The sequence below is a fragment of the Protopterus annectens genome, chromosome 1.part1 (genome assembly GCF_019279795.1).
Source record: "Protopterus annectens isolate FY-2018-M chromosome 1.part1, PAN1.0, whole genome shotgun sequence".
In the NCBI taxonomy this organism is placed as follows: Eukaryota; Metazoa; Chordata; order Ceratodontiformes; family Protopteridae; genus Protopterus; species Protopterus annectens.
In genome coordinates this window covers 435,892,155-435,911,527 of record NC_056726.1, presented here as the reverse complement: position 1 = coordinate 435,911,527, position 19,373 = coordinate 435,892,155, and the positions used below count along the sequence as shown (strand labels likewise).

Here is a 19,373-nt window from a genome sequence, read left to right as displayed (position 1 = left end):
AGCTTTGCTGGTGATTAAAACCCAAATGCCATGATTCATTGTTAAATTCCATCTGTGAAGTAAGATATAAAGTTATCAGCAATGATCAAATATAATTTTACATAGGCAGTATGTGTATTATGTCATATTTAATGCAATGCAATAAGCCTGAATTTACAGACAGTCTGCTAAATGAAGACAAAAGGAAACATTATTAGGAAGTCCTAGTGTGACAACTATTACCAGGTTTACATTGTATATGATTAAACTGGTGGAAAAGCCTATAATAATGAACCGAATTGAGAAAAACAGGAAAAAAAACTTCTGCTTGGCGTTACCCTGGGTAAATTCTGTTTGAGGAATATCTGTTGTGGAGACAAGTGAGTTCTATTTAGGTTAGATTTACTTCCAAGAAAGGGACCCTAAGAGTTTGTAGATGCCCCAAGACACAAGTATATATGAAAGTCATTCTAGCCCATGGGTACTGATAAATGGGAAAATTGGGGCATGAATGGCTAAGCTTCAATAGGCCCTAGGACCATTAGCCTAGTAAATCTACTATGATCCTTATAAGCATATGACCAAAAATGTCCAGCTGTTCAAAGCATTAAAAAGAAGGATAACTATGCCCTACTTTAAGGGGACATTAAAGCAGAGCAGGTTCCTCCACTTCAGCACCACACACTTAAAACACTAGACTTTTCATACCTCAAAGATCCTAGAATCGTTCCCATATTGAAATTCTCTAAAGCTTCTCGTACCTGTTCACAACCATCATCTCCAAGACAATTACCTAGACAACAAACATTACAAAAAAATCTTCACTTAATATTAACTGCTTGGCAATACTGTTCAAAAAACTAAAAGCATGTCTACAATGTCAATTTACCTTCTCCATTCATCAAATAAGGCATTTAAGCAAATGTGAATGCATTGCACATGTCTAGAAGGAATAGGCAAGTCAAGAAATAAGTAGAAAAATATTGTTGCTCAAAAAAACTGAAACTACTATGCAGCAGAAAGCCAGTAATTGGTGTTCATTCCGTTATCCTAACCGTGATCTGTTCAAAACGGTACAACGTTTAATGTCTCTTCTCTGCTTGCTCAATACTTGTGGTCGGCCTTTTTTAGAACTAGAATCAAAAATAGCCTTCACTACCCCCTTAATTTCCCCTCTTTTCTATTTAATGAGCTACACCCTACTCTTGCTGGCAGACTGCACTTTCTGAACTGCGCTTTCCAGCTACGGCATTTGTGAAACTCCCTCCTTGCTTCTATAGGCAGTTATATGTTGCTTTGTCATTTCCCCTCTCCATGCCCTGATGATTCACTGATAACTACTTGCTGTATTACTATAATGTCTTTCTACCTTTATTATGACCCACTATTTTTAATACTACATATACTTAAGATTTACTTTTGCATTTATACTTTTAAGCACCCTTAGTTACTTGCATGCAGTGCCAACTCTGACTGTTTTTTGGACGATGCACTGGCCCAATGGGGCTGGTACCCGCTTTATTCAGCCTTGCCAACCTTGGGCTCACTATGCTCCCCTATACTACCCCAATTCCCACCCACATCACAACTACATTTATACTTTCTTAAGTCCACCCACTCCACCCCTACAACCAGCCACACACATTACCTATTTACTCTTCCCACTTATACATAGCTATATTACATCACACATCTTTCTTTCAGTCCTTCTCTCTTCTTTTTACTCCCCCTCTACTATCCCATTCACCCACTTCTGTTTAAACAATACCTTGATTTATTGTACTAATCACCTATTATTAAATTCTTAAAAAAAAAAAAAGAAGTTACGTGCTTACCATAAGGTCTGTGATGTCCGTTTTCATTCTTCCTCAACCAATGGATTCAGATTCCGTCCTCCGATCTGACATGGTTGATACTATAGCTCGTGACCAACTGAAACTCTACAGCGCCTCCCTACCCATAAAGCACCAATCCATAACATACCTCAAAATGTGTATGCTAAGTGACATAAATAATAACTATCTTAATAATGTTCCTAACAAAGGAAACCAGTATCTGGAGCTCCATAGAAGACACAGTTGTGTCCTTAACACCATCTCATTCTTCCAGAAGTCTTAGATGACACAGCTTGGGGTTTGGTGGATGGGAAGTTCAGAAGAATAAAAATGGACAACACAGATTGCCAAGTACACAACTTCTTTATCTGATGTTGTCAATTCTCATTTATTCCTCAACCATTGGGACAGAGCCCCCAGCTACTTTATATCCTGGGCGGACTCTATTCCGGACCAATACTGAACCCAAAGGCTGCTCTTCCCCCGAGACCAGATCCAATTTGTAATGAGTAATAAAAATATGAGGATTAGCCCAAGTAGCAGCTGTGCACACGTCATCTATGTAATGGTTCAATACAAATACTGACAAGGTTACCATAGAGCTTTTAGAGTGAGCTTTTAAAAGTTTTGGTAGTGGAATCCCTGATTTATTATAGGCTATGCAGTCAGTAATCCATCTTGCCAATGTCAATTTTGTGACAGACTTGCCCAATTTATCTGCAAAAGATATAAATAATTGATCAGATTTTCTATTCTCTTTTGTTCTGTGTAAGTAAAAATGCAGTTTGCCTATGAACGTCTAGTAAATGCAACATGTATTCATCTGTTTTTGAATCTGGAGAAGAAAACGGGCAAGTTAATAGATTGATACTGAATTCTGACACCACCTTAGGAAAGGAGGAAGGGTTGGTTCACAATCTTACCTTATCCTTATGGAAAATCATAATGCTTGGGAGAGTTTTGAAAATCTCCTGGCATACGTAATAGCCACTGGAACCAATGTCTTCCTGGTCAAATTCTTAAGATCCCATTTTCCAGCTGGTTCAAAGGGGGAATGGGTTAAGGCATATAAAACAAGGTCAAGTCCCATGGAAAGGTAGGATCCTTATAAGGTGGTCTAAGTAAAATAGTACATCTTAAAAAGGTCTTGCCTATCTTAGTAGAAGCAAGAGAAGAATTGTCAGATTGCTGCCAATTGAACTAATGCTATAGAGCTAGCTCACTCATTAAAATTTTGTAAAAAAAAATTTTAATACATTTTGTGTGTAGGTGCTGAAAAGGGATCAATAGTTTTTTGATGCGCCCAACAAACCTCTTCCACTTACTCTTGTAGATTTTTCTAGTGGAAGCTTTATGGGAGGACAAAAGTATATGACTGACTGGGAAAAGAGCATAGTTTATATTAATGGAAGCAGAGAAACCATGCTGTCAGCTTTAGGCTTGAGATATCCTGTTGAGCTATGCTGTTGGGTGAAACAGGTCTGGAACTATATCCAGAAACTAAGGTGGGTACGTTAGATGAGGCCAAAGGAAGGGGAACCAAACCTGTCAAGGCCAGTAAGGTGCAATGAGGATGAATCTGCTCTTCAAACTTGCAGCTTTCTGTAGGAATTTGGGAATCAGTGGGGTTGGTGGATAAATATAAAGAAGACTGAACGGTCAATCATGGAGCACAGAATCCCTCGGTGATTCTCCTGATGAGGGGGATTAGGGCAAATAAGCTGCAGCATTTTTTTGTTTAGGGGAGATGCAAAAAGACTGCAGAAAGTCTGGCCCCATTGACAAAAAATTGTCTCCGTCATTTTTTGTTGCGAGACCACTTGTGAAGTAGAAGAATGGACTTGCTCAATTTGTCTATCACTTTGGACTTCCCCAGAATGTGCATTGCTATCAGAAAGCAATTGGATGAGATCACCCATTGCCACTGTGATGCTCCAACACTGGCCCAGTAATCAAGCAGCCTCAATCCTCACCACTAGCAACAGTGAAGAGCGTACACACCAGGAGGATGACAAGTACACACAGTAAAGTGCAATTTCCTTAAGAGCACACAGAGACCACAGTAAGACTTGGGCCGGCTTCTCCCTCCTTCTCCAAACCCCAATAAGACTCCCCACTAGCACAGCTATAGAGTTGAAATGTCAACTGAGTGGCCAGGCCAAGACCTCCAGCACTCTTTGTCCAACCAGTGTTTTCTGTCCCTGTTCAAGTAGCTGACACACACACACACCTTGAGATTTGATTTATATACATACACACACATCTGGGAAAGGCTGCCATAGGTTTACTAGCTATGCCCTCTTCTGCCCAGACTATAAAGTAGTTCTGACTACCACCAGCTACTCCTTATCGGCCACTTTAAGGGCCTTAACAAAGGGTGTCCAATCTTGCTGTGTAATGTTACTATTAATCCAAATGGTAGTTTGACCAAGAGCAAGGCTATTAGAAGTGGCCTGCACTGTCACCAAACACATATGCAAGTACTCTAAGAGCTTAAATATCTCAAGACAAACAGGACGTAATTGAAATGTATAAATATATTTAATAATAAATAATAAAAGAACAGGAAAATACTCAGTTAACAATCACAGTTACTTCAGAGTTCAAAATCACAAGAAATATTTAAAGGAATTGTGCAGGACAGTCTCATAGAAAATAGAAAAAGAAAATATCTAAACTACAGTTCACTATATTCTTAAATGTATCTAAGAGAAATTACTGTACCCTAGTTAACTTACTTACAGAGCCAGGCAAGACAAATGTGGTGAGTGGGTTTTTCAGCTGATGCTGTCAGGTCAAAGACAAAATACAAAATGCCCCTTGTTTCTCTCTCAGCCAGTTCTTAAATATTTCAAATACTGCTGCTGGGATACTTGCAGCATGACATCACTTCTTGTCATATAACAATCCCAGGCTCATAACTATTGATGCAGCTGCAGCATTTAGCATTTATCTGCGAAAACACAGACCTTCGATCTTTTGGCAAATGATGCAAGTTGTAAAACAATTTGCATTCCTCCACACTTAGACCATACAAAAAACTTATAGTTCTAGACATTATGTCTGCTACTTCACTGAAACTGAAAGATAATAAGAAGTTATGTACCTACCATAACGTTCCATGTTAGTGGTCTTCTCTCACCTTCTTTCTTGCTTGATGGGTTTGGAGCCGATCCCTCGGCTCCGACTCGGCACTTGCTAAGCTGGAGAGTCACTTTTACCAGCTCGAGGCAGCCCCATATCCCATGATGCAAGGCGGTAAGTACCCAGATCTCGTTTGATGACAAAGGGCAATAGCACCAAGCATAAATATACTTCCCAAAGGAAGAAAGAAAACTTACAGATGGAAGAAGGACCAGGTCTGAATGGTCTTCAGCATAATAATTTCTTATAACAAGGTCTGTCCAGGCCAGGGGGAAGGAGGGAGGGTCGCAAGAAAGAAGGCGAGAAGACAACTAACATGGAACGTTATGGTAGGTACATAACTTCTTAATGTTAAGTTGTCAATCTCGCCTTCATTCTTGCATGATGGGACCGTCCTAGCACCTCTATCCTGGGTGGCTCAATGGAACAAACTCTTGAGGACTGTAGAGCCAAAGCTGGCTCTGTCCCTGGAGGCCAAGTCCAATTTGTAATGGGAAACAAAAGTGTGAGGAGTGGCCCAAGTGGCCGCTGCACAAATAGTGTCTAAAGGAAGTCTAGCTTGAAAGGCTGTAGAAGTAGCTAAGCTCCTAGTTGAATGTGCTTTAGGTTTTGAGCACAGCTGTTTTCCCCTGAGCAGATAAATTTCAGTGATGACCGAAGAAAGCCATCTGGACAAGGTCACTTTTGAAACAGGAAGGCCTTTTTTATTATCCGCATAGGAAACAAAAAGTTGATCAGATTTTCTAAATTTTTTTGTTCTGTCCAAATAATATCTAAGTTGACGGTGGACATCAAGATAATGTAGCTTTTGTTCAGCTCTGTCTGAATAGTTTGGGAAAAATACAGGGAGATCAATGGATTAATTCAAATTGTTCTTTGAAGCGACCTTAGGCAAAAAGGTTGGATTAGTTCTCAAAGATACTCTGTCTTTGTGAAAAACCAAATAGGGGGGTCGAACCGATAGAGCATGAAGTTCAGACACCCTCCTGGCCGATGTAATAGCCACTAGGAATAAAGTTTTCCAAGAAAGAAATTTCAGGGAACAAGAAACAGCTGGCTCGAAGGGGGGAAGAATCAAGGATGTCAGCACTAAATTTAGATCCCACTGAGGAGGAGGATTCCTGATTGGAGGCTTTAGTAGGAAAATTCCTTTCAAGAAGGCCCTGCAGAGCCTATGGGACATAATATTATGATCTGCTATCCCGACATGAAAATTGGAAATAGCAGCCAATTGAACTCTGACTGTGGAAGAAGAGGAGCCTGCATGAAAAATCTCTGCTAAGAAGTCCAGGACTGCCTGAACATGGGCAGTGAAAGGATCAATATTCTTGGCCTTAGCCCAATAAGAGAAACGTTTCCATTTGCTTGTATAAATCCTCCTGGTAGAGGATTTTAGAAGTTACTATGATGTCTCTAACTGGGTTAGAGATCAAAGGAAGCCTGGCTAAGGAAGGAAGTGGAGCAACCATGCTGTGAGGTTGAGAGAAGGGATAGACCGGTGCAGCTGACCCGATTGGTGAATCAGAAGATCTGGCACTGGGTCCAGATGCCAAGGCTGCACCAAAAGGTGATGATGGAGGAACGGAACCAAACTTGTCGAGGCCAGTAAGGGGCAATGAGAATCAATTTGGCTCTCAAAACGGTAGCTTTCTGGATAACCTGAGGGATCAGAGGAAATGGAGGGAAGGCATAAAGAAGTCCCTGGGGCCAATCCTGGGTCAGAGCGTCTCTGGGGGGATGGCCTGGTAGACGGAAGAGGCAGAAAAAGTCTGGACATTTGCTGTTTTGGGGAGTAGCACAAAGATCGCAACATGGACGACCCCATTCCAGAAAAATCTCTTCCGCTATAGATTGCTTGAGAGACCACTCGTGAGGCATGAGAATAGCTCTGCTCAATCTGTCCGCTACAATGTTGGTTTTCCCAGGGATATGCGTTGCTACCAGAAACCGATGAGAGGAGATCGCCCATTGCCATAGTCTGAGCGCTTCGACACAAGGGGTAGGACTTGGTTCCGCCCTGTTTGTTGATATTCCAAACTACAGACATGTTGTCTGTGTGGACTGCAATTGTCCCTACGGGAAGAAAGTCGTTGAGGGCTTGCAACGTTAAAAGCACTGCTCTCATCTCCAGGACATTTATGTGCAGATGGTACTCGAACGGCTGCCACGTCCCATGAACCATCCTGCCCTGATAATGACCCCCACCCGATCAGGGAGGCATCCGTGGTGACAGTGGCTATCGGGGATGGGGGTACAAAGTACCTGCCTTGGTGAACCTGAGGAGATGTGATCCACCAAGCAAGATGATCTTTGCAAGTCTGTGTCACCAGAATCTGGTGGCATAGGAAGTTGTTGGTATGACCACTGTGTGAACAGCATCCACTGAAGAAGGCATGTAGAATCGAACCAGGGAAGAAGAGTAATGGCCGCAGCCATGAGGCCTAATATCTTTAGAACCATTCTGGCCTGTACTTTCTTGTTGGCCAGAATGATCCTGACATGACTCTGAATGTCTGAAACTCTTTGTCCTCTAAGGGTAGCTGACATCGAACAGTGTTTAAGTTTGCCTATGAAGGTAATAGACTGGCAGGGCGATAAGGATGACTTTTCAAGTTGATCGAGATGCCCAAATGAGAACAAAGATTTATTGTGTAATCCCTGGCTTGTATAAGCTGATGCCTGGTGGTGGCTGACAGGAGCCAGTCGTCGAGATACGGAAACACCTGGAATCCTTGACGTCTCAGGTGAGCCGTGACCACTGCCATGCATTTGGTGAACACTCTGGGGCTGTAGTGAGACCAAAGGGCAGGGCTCTGAACTGGAAATGACTGGACCCCAGCCGAAGCGGAGAAATCTCCTGGAGCGTCTGTGAATTTTGATGTGATAGTACGCATCCTGAAGATCTATTGAGCACATCCAGTTGTCCTTCTGTAAGAAGGGCAGAATTGACTGAAGAGTGACCATTCGAATCTTGTCTTCCTCACAGACTTGTTGAGTCTGCTGAGATCCAATATTGGTCTCCAGTCTCCCGTCTTTTGGGGACCAAAAGAACCTTGAGTAGATTCCGGCTCTGAATGGTCTGTTGTAACTGGCTGAATGGCTCTTTTTGCAGTAGTTTTGAGACTTCTAACTCTGCAATTTCCCTTAGACCGGGTGGTACATCTGGAAGGGAATTTGAGGGCAAAAGACTTTCCTCGAAAGGAATTATGTAACCCTTGGATATGATCGACTGTACCCATCTGTCTTGAGTGAGGGAATGCCAGGCTTCTGGGTACAGTGATAATCTTCCCGACTGCCTCCAAGGAGGGACAGCCGGGCAACATCTCAGGGATGCTGAAAGGGCTTGTCAGAGAGAGGCTCTCTGTTTCCCTGGTTTTTTGGACCCCCTCTGCCTCTAGAGCGCGTCTGTTGTTGTTACCCCTCTGCCTCTAGGGGTAAACTGACCACGTGAATCGGCGTGACTCCTTGGGATTTATGGAACCACATTTTTCCACCTTTCTGTCCTTTGGGGTAAGGTCTAGAAGGGGTGGAAAACGGACTCCTACAGCAGAAAGAGTCTTGCCGTCCTGCTCGCACCTGGTCAAAGTTTCCTTCACCTGAGGGCCAAACAAAGCTGACCCATCAAAGGCAGAATTTGTGAAGGACGCCTTGAAGGGATCTGCAAAGTCACATAGCCGCATCCAGGCTTGGCGTCTAAGAGCCACACCTGTACCTGCGGCTCTACTCGCTCCATCAGCAGCATATGATATTAACCGCATGGAGGACTTCGCAATGGAATTAAGGGTTCCTAGCTGCGAAGCAATTTTTTCTTGAGCTCCTGCAGCTGTAGGATCCTGTACTACTTCACCCAGCTCCTTAAGGATATCCCTCTGGAGTCTGGTGAAGTGACATAGGTAATTCAGCGAACGCATAGCAAAGGTCGCTGAGGAAAACATCCGCTTACTGCCTATCCATGGTCCTAGAGTCCTTATTAGGAGCATGGACCGGTACACAAGGATCTGCAAGTTCCTTCTTGCTGGCCGCAGTCTCCACCATGGCATGAGCCGGGACACCCTTAGTGAGGAATTGCTTGTCACACGGGGCAGTGATAAATTTTGAAGGCCTCCTAGGGACTGGCTCTACAGAGTCAGGAGCTGTCCACGCCTTTCGGCAATAACCTGCATAAGGGGTCGAAGGCGGAGACACCCAGGAGGTGGAGGGCCGAGATCCAAACGCCTCTAGGTATACTGACTCATCCTCAGAGGGATTGTTGGTGGGCCAGTTTCCCCTCTGTTTAAGGAGTTCTAGGATGTCTGAGAAGGAGACATCCTCAGAGGGGGATCTAGGGGATCCCTCTGACTCATCAAAGTCAGTATCTGAAGTGACAGACTCGGGGGAGTCTACATGTTTCCTCTTACAAGTCCTCTTCCTAGGAGGATCTCCCGAAACATCAGGAGAATCCTCGGAAGAGGGGGGAAATTCCCAATGGGGAAACCTGAGGCGGAGGATCTCTGGGTCCTGTAGCAAGAGAAGTGGCAGAGATGCCAACAGGCACTATAGAGGGAGGAGCTACGGGAACAGACTGCTGACTGATAACTCTTCATCACCTCGAATGCTCCCCTCCCAGGCAGGTCCGAGAGAACCCGTTCCGAAGAACTAGGAACTCCAGGGACCACCGAAAGGGAAGTCTCCGAGGCAGATGTCGGAGCCGAGCTCACCAAGGCCGAGGCTCCAAGGGGAAGAGCGGGTGCGGACAAGGGTCCGATGCCACTCACCCCTCGGAGGAGACCATGGAAGCCCGACCACGAATCCCTCTAAGGAAGGTCTCAAGAGGAGATAAGAGTAGAGGCTGAAGGAACAGAAGGGGGTATCTGTCCTCCAGCCGTAGCAGTAACCATTCCAGAAGACTCCAACTCCAAGCTCTGTGGTAGAGTTGAAGGAGGAACTGTAACGGGGTGTGGACCAACAGTCGTCTGTTGAGACGGACTATGTAACATTTGGGCCAGTGCCTGTGACTTAAGTAATCTGCTGACCACTCTCTAAGTCATGGTCTGAAAGTCTGGATGACCTTGAAGATCGGCTCCGATGGCTCCGTTCCGAAAGGAGAGGTGAAGCCGGAGCCGAAAGTATCGGCTCCAAGGAAGGAGACCTCGACCTCTTCCTGGAATGAGCCATCGGAACCGATGAAACTATAGAACCTGTCGGAGCCGACAACTTATCGGAGCCGACAGGAAGCCTCGATGCATCGGCTCCAGCCGGAGCCGATACAGCCACAAAAGTAACGGTGTCGGAGCCGATCGGAGCCGACAACGATGCCTGTGCCACATGGTGGTCGGAACCGATCGCAGCCGACACCGAAGTGGTCGATGCAGAATCGGCACCGATAGCCATCGGTGCCGGAGGCTTAGTTAAGCCAGAATCGGCTCCAGCCGGTGCCGATCTCGACTCAGAACGAGTTGGAGCCGAGGCCGCAGGCTTAGACACAGAAGCCTGGGCCTTGGAAGATTTGGCAGATTTAGATGGAGCCGACTTAGCCGGAGAGCCCTCCGGCTTAAGAAGGCCCCTAAGTATCAGTTTTTCTTCCTGCAGGACTCTCTGGCTGAAGGAATGACATATAGCACAGGAGTCCTGCAGGTGAAGAGGCCCCAGGCAATACAGGCAAGAAGTGTGACCGTCTGTCAGAGACATCTTCTGACAGCACGAGTCACACTTCTTAAAGCCTGAGACCCTCTCCTTTGACATGGTGTTTCACAACACACACACACACCAGTCAAAGAATTAAATTAAATAAAATACCAAAAGGTATCACTAGAAAACACACACACACCCTAACAGGGGGGGGATGGGATGGGTAAAGTTTGACTAAAAAAATTAGTAGAGACAGGGAATTTTCTGTCAGAAAATCTTTATAATTAACTTAAAACTAAAAATTAAAGGGTTTTTAGCAAAAAGGGGCTAAAATATCAAAGTAGTGAATCACTTACCAGGAGCTGGTAAAAGGAGGACCTCATAAGCGAAGCGGCAAACGAGATCTGGGTACTTACCGCCTTGCATCATGGGATATGGGGCTGCCTCGAGCTGGTAAAAGTGACTCTCGAGCTTAGCAAGTGCCGAGTCGGAGCCGAGGGATCGGCTCCGAACCCATCAAGCAAGAATGAAGGCGAGATTGACAACTTAACATCATCTCTTTTGTTTATGGCCCAGCCATAAAGTAACTCAACCTCAAGTTTCAGTCTCCCCTGTTAAAATACATACATCTAAACAGTTACAATAGTGTATAAAAATACATCTTCAGCACACGACTATACAATAATGACATACAGTTCTAATACATTTGTAACACAGGAATATGAATCATGTTGCTATTCACAAATGACACAACCACTTACAAAATTCCAGACAGCTCGGCTGGCAGTATCTCCTTCTGTCACACTTCTATTTAAATCATATTAATATTCACAAATGGCACATAATTACTTACAAAATTCCAGATAGCTGGGCTGGCAATATTTCGTTTTGTGGTAGCCACACTCTGAGGTCTTCTTGGCACAAGGAATAACACATGGCTCCTCCTTGCTTGTTGATGTACCAAACTACTGACATATTGCCCGTTAGGATCACAACTATTAAAGGTAGAGCATCTTGACAACCTTGCAAGGCTAAAAGTACTGCTCTCATCTCCAGGACATTTATATGCAAACTGGCTTCTTTGGGGGCCAAGTGTCTTGGACTATTTTCACCAGGAAGTGTCCTCCCCAATATGGGAAATGCCCATGGTCACTATGGCTTTGGGTTGAGGCAGAATGAATGGATTACCTTGTAAAAGCTGGGCCAACCTTATCCACCACCAAAGATACTTCATGCATGCCTGTGTGATGCTTATTTGACCACTGGGATGTTTCCACTAAAGAAGAATCACATGACATTTTGCCAGGGGAACAAGAATTATGGCTGCTGACATTGACCCTAAGGCTAGAATAATTAGTCAAGCTGAAATTTTGGTGGTGTGAATAATTTATGAGACTTGGAAACAAAGTTTGAAGTCTGTTTAGGGGAAGTGAGGCTGTCGCAGATAATGTATCAAAACTTGCTCCTATGAATTTCAGTGTTTGTGACGGAAGAAACTGAGATTCCTTATTGTTTATTGTAATTCCTAGAAGGGAGCAAGTTTGGAGTACCTGGTTTCTTGCTATTACAAGTAGATGCCTGGTCAGAGCGGTAATGAGCCAGTCATCTAAATATGGAAACAACCAGAATCCCTGTAGTCTCAAGTGAGCTACCACCACTGCCATGCATTTGGTGAACACCCTGGGGCATGTGGTGAGACCAAAGGGCAGAACTCTGAACTGATAAATGACTAGCTCCTGGCCAGAAGGGTAAAAATGCTCTGGACCACCTGTTCATTTTTATGAAATAGTATGCATTTTGAAAAGCTATCGAGCAGATCTAATCATCCTTGCCTAGAAATTCCCTTGAGAGAAAAGGCAGTATTGGACTGAACCATGACCACCCAAAACTTTGAATGTCAAACTGATTTGTTCAATTTGCCGAGATCCAGAATTGGTCTCCATTCCCGTTTTCATTGGCACTAAAATGAATCCTAAGTTCTGGATCCTATCTGATCTGGGGGGACTTCTTGAATGACTCTTCTGTAGCAGCTTTTGTATCTCTAGTGCTGCTGCTTTCTTCCAATTGGGTGGATCATCAGAAAGTGTTTGAGAAAATGGAGGTGGAAGGGAAAAGGGAATTGTACAACAGCTGGAAATAATTCTCTGCACCACGTATCTTTTGTGATATCAAGCTAGGCTCTCTGGTGCAGGGATAAGTGACAATTGCCTCCAGAGGGGGAACAATCAGGCCTCAGTTCAGGAGCATTGGTAGGATCTCTCAGAGAAGGAATATGTAGACCCTTCGTTTTGCATACCACCTCTGCCACATCAGCAGCATCTTCTATTAGTGTTCCCCCCTCTGCCTCGGGGGAACCATCTACATATGGATATTGGAAAGGACCCCGAGATTTTTTTGAACCACATTTTTTGTCCTCGCGTTGGTTCATAGAAAAGGTCCTTGTGTCTGTGTGTGTCTGTGTGTGTCTGTGTGTGTCTGTGTGTGTCTGTGTGTGTGTGTGTCTGTGTGTGTTTGTCAAAAATGCACTCCTACAGCAGAATGTCTTTCCATCCTTCTTGCACCTTGAGTGTGTGCCCTTAAATTTTGGGCCAACCAAGGCAGATCCGTCAAAAGGATCATTGACGAACGAAGACATGAAGGGGTCCAAAAAAATCACACAATGCCTCCAGGCATGCCTCTATTGAGATGCTTGAACCCACTGCCATTCAGGTACTCTCAGCTGCATGAGAGATAAACCTCAAGGAAGAGTTTCAGATGGATTGAAGGGTTGACAACTCTGAGGTTACCATAACTAAGTGGACCCTGAAAAAGAATTTGACAACTCCTTAAATCACATCACTTCGTAACCTTGAAAAATGTGCCAGGAAACTCAGTGACCCAACAGCAAAAGTCACTCAAAAGTACAGTTGTATACACTTACCATAAATGTAGATATTAGAGTGTATTCACTGTTGCAGTCATAACATTTGGGTCATCTGCCTGCAGGTAGCTCTCAGTCGGCCCGAATATCAGAGTCTTCGGGATTTCTGCGTCGGATGCTGTTACCTATTCCAAGACGTCAGGTTGTCAGAGGTACAAAACATGCAGCAGACACCATTACATCAGTTTTTCTTGCCCCATATGTCAGGAGCCCCCAAAATAGGAAGCAATTACAGGGTGTGGAACACCTCCAGTAAAAAGTAAATCCCATTGCTATAAGATATGGCCAAAAAGAGGACAGGTAGAAAGAATAGAAAACTCAGGGGGCTGGAGGGTGGGTAACCAGGACTGCAACAGTGAATACACTCGAACATCTACATTTATGGTAAGTGTACACAACTGTACTATGTTTTTCATGTTTCACTGTTGCAGTAATCACACTTGGGTTGATTCCCAAAGCTGAGGAAGGGTGGAGGCAGTCAAGAAGTATTAGCGCTGGCTATCAGGCCTTGTAAGACTGCAAATCCAGCTCTGGATTTTGAAAAAAATAGGTAAGTGGTATGCTTGGTAAAGGTGTGTGCAGAACTCCAGGTTGCAGCTTCCAGGATGTCCCTGGTAGTGAGTCCCCTGACAAATGCTGTAGAGGTTGAGGTAGCCCTAGAGGAATGAGTTCTGATCATCTGTGGGGTAGGTTTTGCATGGTGTTTGTAGCAGAAATAGATGCAGTGTGCTATCCATTTGGAAACGGTTTCCTTTGAAATGGCTTTGTCCTCTGCCCCTGTCATGCACCTTGCAAAGCTGACTAAAGTACAGTTTTGTACCTACCATAAATGTATATGTTAGAGTGTATACCCTGCTGCAGTCATCACACTTGGGTTATCCTGCCGTCAGGCGGTCCCGCAGTCTGCCCGAATTCCAAAGTCTTGGTCCGGCGTCGGGTGCAGTCGCTTCTTCCCTGACGTTAGAGTGCCAGGGGTATATCAGAGGCATCCAACGCCATTTTCTTCAGTTTTTCTTGCCCCAGATGTCAGGTGCCCCTAATAGGTAGGCAAAAAATATATATATATATAGATATATCTATATATATATATCTATATATATCTATATATTTATATATATATATATATATATCTATATATATATATATATATATATATATATATATCTATATATATATATATATATATATATATATATATATATATATATATATATATATTACACATATATATATATATATATATATATATATACATATACATATAGCTATATGGAAAAAATAAAAAACCCTTAGGCACAAGCAAATACACCACAGAGGTAGTAAAGAATAGAGTGGTAGAGATAAGTTCAGCTAGTTCAGAGGCGATGGAGGGAGGGTAACCTGGACTGCAGCGGGGTACACACTCGAACATCTACATTTATGGTAGGTACAAAACTGTACTATTGTTCATCGTGTTACCCTGCTGCAGTCATCACACTTGGGTAGAATCCCAAAGCTAAGGATGGGAGGTGGAGTCAAACAGGGTTAGAGGAGGCTAGAAGGCCCTGCAAAACTGCAGTGGCGAAGCCAGCTCTAGTCTTAGAGTAAAGTGGTAAGTGGTAATGTTTGGTGAAGGTGTGCACTGAACTCCTAGTTGCAGCTTCCAGAATATCCTTGGTTGGCACCCCCCTGAGGAAGGCTGTAGATGTAGCTGCTGCCCTGGTAGAGTGGGGCCTTATGGAAGCAGGAACTGGTTTTCCATGGTGGGTGTAGCAAAAACGTATGCAATGTCCTATCCATTTGGAAATGGTTTGTTTTGAGATAGCCTTCCCTTGTGATGCTGTAGCATAGGATACAAAAAGCTGGTCAGATTTTCTGAAAACTTTTAGTTATGTACTTACCATAACTTTAGATGTTTGGGATCCATCTCGCCTACATTCTGTACTGATGGGCTCGGAGCCGATCCCTCGGCTCCGACTCGGCATGCTATGCTATAGAGCGAGGCCTCTTATTGGCTGAGCTATTTCTTATCCCAGGATGCACCACCACTAATCCCCCAGATCTTGTTTGTCCGCATTCATGCACACATGCACAACTTGTTTATATAACATTGTTAGATGTTTCAAGATGAAACAGGATTCGGACCTTCTGATATCCTCTGATCTCTAAGGAGGGGGGAAGGAGGGTGGGTTATTGGGAATGTAGGCGAGATGGATCCCAAACATCTAAAGTTATGGTAACTACATAACTAAAAGATGTTATGTGATCCTATCTCGCCTACATTCTGTACTGATGGGACAGCGTGTCCCTAGCACCTAAATCCTGGGTGGCTCATTGGAAAACACTCCTGAGCACTGTGGAACCAAATGAAGCTCGTCCTCTAGATGCCACATCCAATTTGTAGTGGGAAAAGAAAGTGTGCGGGGAAGACCATGTAGCCGCAGCACAAATGTCACTAATGGCAAGCTTAGAATGAAATGCTACCGAAGTAGCCATAGCCCTTGTAGAATGAGCTTTGACAGAGGTGGTAAGCTCTTTATTAGAATAAGAATAAGCTTGAGTAATACAGTCCCTGATCCATTTGGCAATAGTGACCTTTGTGACGGCTTTGCCCAATTTATTGTCCGCAAAGGATACAAATAACTGATCTGTTTTCCTTGATTGTTTAGTCCTATCTAAATAAAAATGCAACTGCCTGTGGACATCTAATGTGTGGAATATGAATTCCGCTTTGTTAGAATACTTCGGAAAGAAGACTGGAAGTTCTAATGATTGTTGTAGGCAGAAACTGGAACAAACTTTAGGGACAAAAGATGGATTTGGCCTGAGAGATACTCTGTCTTTGTGAAAAACCAAGTACGGAGGTTTTACAGACAAAGCTTGAAGCTCTGAAACCCTTCTGGCAGAAGTAATCGCCACCAGAAAGGCAGTCTTCCACGATAGAAATTTTAAATCACATGTCGTTGCCGGTTCGAAGGGGAAGGATGTTAAGGCGCGTAACACCACATCGAGATCCCATGGGGGAGCAGGATGAGAAATCTGAGGTCTTAAAAGCGCAGCACCTTTCAAGAAGGTCTTACACAATCTGTTGCTCATTAAAGGTGGGTTAATAGATTCGTGAAAATTGGAAATAGCTGCCAATTGAACCTTGATGGTAGAGACTGAAGAGCCTTGATTGAAAAGAGAAGTTAGAAATTTCAGTACTTCTGAAACAGGAATGGTGATGGGATCCAGGCCCCGGAGTTGAACCCAAATAGCAAATCTTTTCCATTTGCTAGAATACAATTTCTTTGTAGCAGACTTGTGGGCCGAAGATAAAATGTGTACAACTTCTGGATCCAATGTATGACTCCTGACTATAGTCGGAAGAGGAGCAGCCAAGCAGTCAATTTTAAGGTGTGTAGGGACTGGTGGAATAGTCCCGACTGATGCACCAAAAGGTCTGAGATCTGATCCAGGAACCATGGACCTTCCAGAGCATATTTCCGAAGATAGGGGAACCATACTTGACGAGGCAAGTAAGGAGCAACTAAGATCATTTTGCTCCCCAAGAGAGATGCCTTTTGGATCACCCTGGGAAGGAGAGGAACTGGAGGGAAGGCATAAAGCAAGCCGGTAGGCCACGGACTGGCTAGTGCGTCCATAGGGCTCTTCCCCGGAGCCGGGGTGAGGGAGAAGAACTTTTTGCACTTCGCATTCAGTGGAGTCGCAAAAAGGTCGCAACACGGAACTCCCCATTTGCTGAAAATCTGATTTGCAACTGTAATGTTCAGAGACCATTCGTGAGGAGACAGGATGGTTCTGCTCAGTCTGTCGGCTATCACATTGGACTTGCCCAGGATATGAGTAGCCACTAGAAAGCGTTTGGTCGACACTGCCCATTTCCAAACTCTCATGGCCTCTCTGCAAAGAGGATAGGATCTGGTCCCTCCCTGTTTGTTCAGGTACCAGACAACTGACATGTTGTCTGAGTGAACGGCAATTACGCCCTGAGGGAGGTAATCGTGAAGGGCTTGAAGGGACAGAAGCACCGCCCTCATTTCTAGGATGTTGATATGAAGTAGAGTCTCTTCTGGGTGCCATTTGCCTTGGCCTGACCTGCCCAGGGAATGCCCCCCCCCCCACCCCATCTGGGAGGCATCCGTGGTCAAAGTGGCCGCAGGAGGAGGTGGAACAAAGGGTCGTCCCTGATCCAAATTGGAGGGCACTAGCCACCAGCGAAGGTCCCGTTTGCAGGTTTCCGTGATCCATATGAGGTGACTGAGAGGGAGTTCCTGAACGGACCACTGAGCTGAAAGAAGCCACTGGAGAATTCTCATGTGCAACCTTGCCAGGGGAACTAGAAGAACTGTGGCGGACATGGATCCCAATAGCTGCAGAACCATTCTGGCTGGGGCTTTGGATCTGGGAAGTAAGGCTCGAACTTGAGCCTGTATGGTTTGTATCCTTTCTGTAGGAAGATAGACCCGCATTTGGTTTGAGTCTATCTCTACTCCGATGAATCTTATGCGTTGAGATGGCAGCAGCACAGACTTTGGCCAATTGAAGGTGATTCCAAGGGAATTGCCCAGTGATATCGTGGCTTGTAGGCTCCGCAATAGTAGATGCTTGGAGGTGGCAGTTAGGAGCCAGTCGTCTAGATACGGAAACACCTGGAATCCTAGACTTCTCAGGTGAGCAGTCACTACCACCAAACATTTGAACACCCTGGGGGCTGTGGTGAGACCAAAGGGCAGCGTACGGAACTGAAAATGACTGCCTCCTAGGCTGAAGCGCAGATGTCTCCTGGACGCTTGATGTACCAAGATATGGTAATAAGCATCCTTGAGATCTATGGAGCACATCCAAACACCTTTCTCCAGCAATGGGAGAATGGTTTGTAGGGTGACCATTCGGAACTTGGACTTTTTTACTGAACGGTTTAGAATACTGAGATCCAAAATGGGCCTCAAGTCCCCGGTCTTTTTTGGCACCAAAAAGAATCTTGAGTAAGTCCCTAATCCGATCTGGTCTGCGGGGACCGGTTGGATGACTCCCTTTTTGCAGCAGCTTTGAAATTTCTGAGGCTGCAGTTTCCCGTTGACTGGGTGGCGGGTCTGGGATTTTTTTGGACTGAGGTGGGGAGTGAGAGAAAGGGATGGCATAACCTCCGGCGATAATTCGAAGCACCCATCGGTCCTGAGTGATACCTTCCCAGGCTTTTAGGTGCCTCGAACGACCCCGACTGGCTCCGGAGCTGCACAGTCGGGCAATCCCTCAGGGACTGTGAAAGGCTGAAGAGCCACAAAAGGACTCGTGGTCTCCAGTGTTGCGAGGGCCTCTGCCACCTCTGGGACGGCGTCTTCCAGAAGAATTTCCACCTCCCCTGCCTCTGGAAGGGGGATCGTCCTGCTGTGAGGGGTAAGCCTTCTGAGATCTATGGAACCACATTTTCCCTCCTCTTTTAGCCTTGGGGTAAGGCCGAAAGGGAGTGGAATATCGTGCCCCTACGGCAAAGTCTTACCTTCTTGCTCGCAGCGGGTCAGTGTGTCCTTTACCTTGGGTCCAAACAAGGAGGACCCATCAAAGGGGGCGTCGGCAAAGGAAGACTTAAAGGCCTCCGCAAAATGACACAGGCGGAGCCAGGCTTGTCTCCGAGAGCAATGCCTGTACTGCCGCTTACTCGCCTTCGGCCGCATAAGAAATGAGCCTCATGGACGAGTTTGAAATGGACGAGAGTGAAGCCAGCTGAGAGCCAACCGTCTGGGCCAGCTCCTCAGGCAGGTAACCCAAGAGGGTATCGGAAAGTTCTTTAATCAGATCCCTCTGAAATCTGGTAAAGTCGTGAGATAGTTCAAGGACCTTAATGTAAAGGCCGCTGAACTTAGGGTGCGCTACCGTGCCGATCCATGCTCCTAGACTCCTTATTA

General features: G+C 44.9%; 1 protein-coding gene across 1 annotated transcript in view; it reads right to left on the bottom strand.

Moving 5' to 3' along the window:
• The window catches only part of RANGAP1 (Ran GTPase activating protein 1), a 1,872,200-nt gene that overhangs the window by 1,123,940 nt on the left and 728,887 nt on the right, over positions 1-19,373 (bottom strand). Inside the window, exon 6 of the mRNA XM_044087098.1 lies at positions 688-772. Within this exon, the coding sequence (XP_043943033.1) occupies positions 688-772 (85 nt within the window). The remainder of the gene's footprint in view (positions 1-687; positions 773-19,373) is intronic.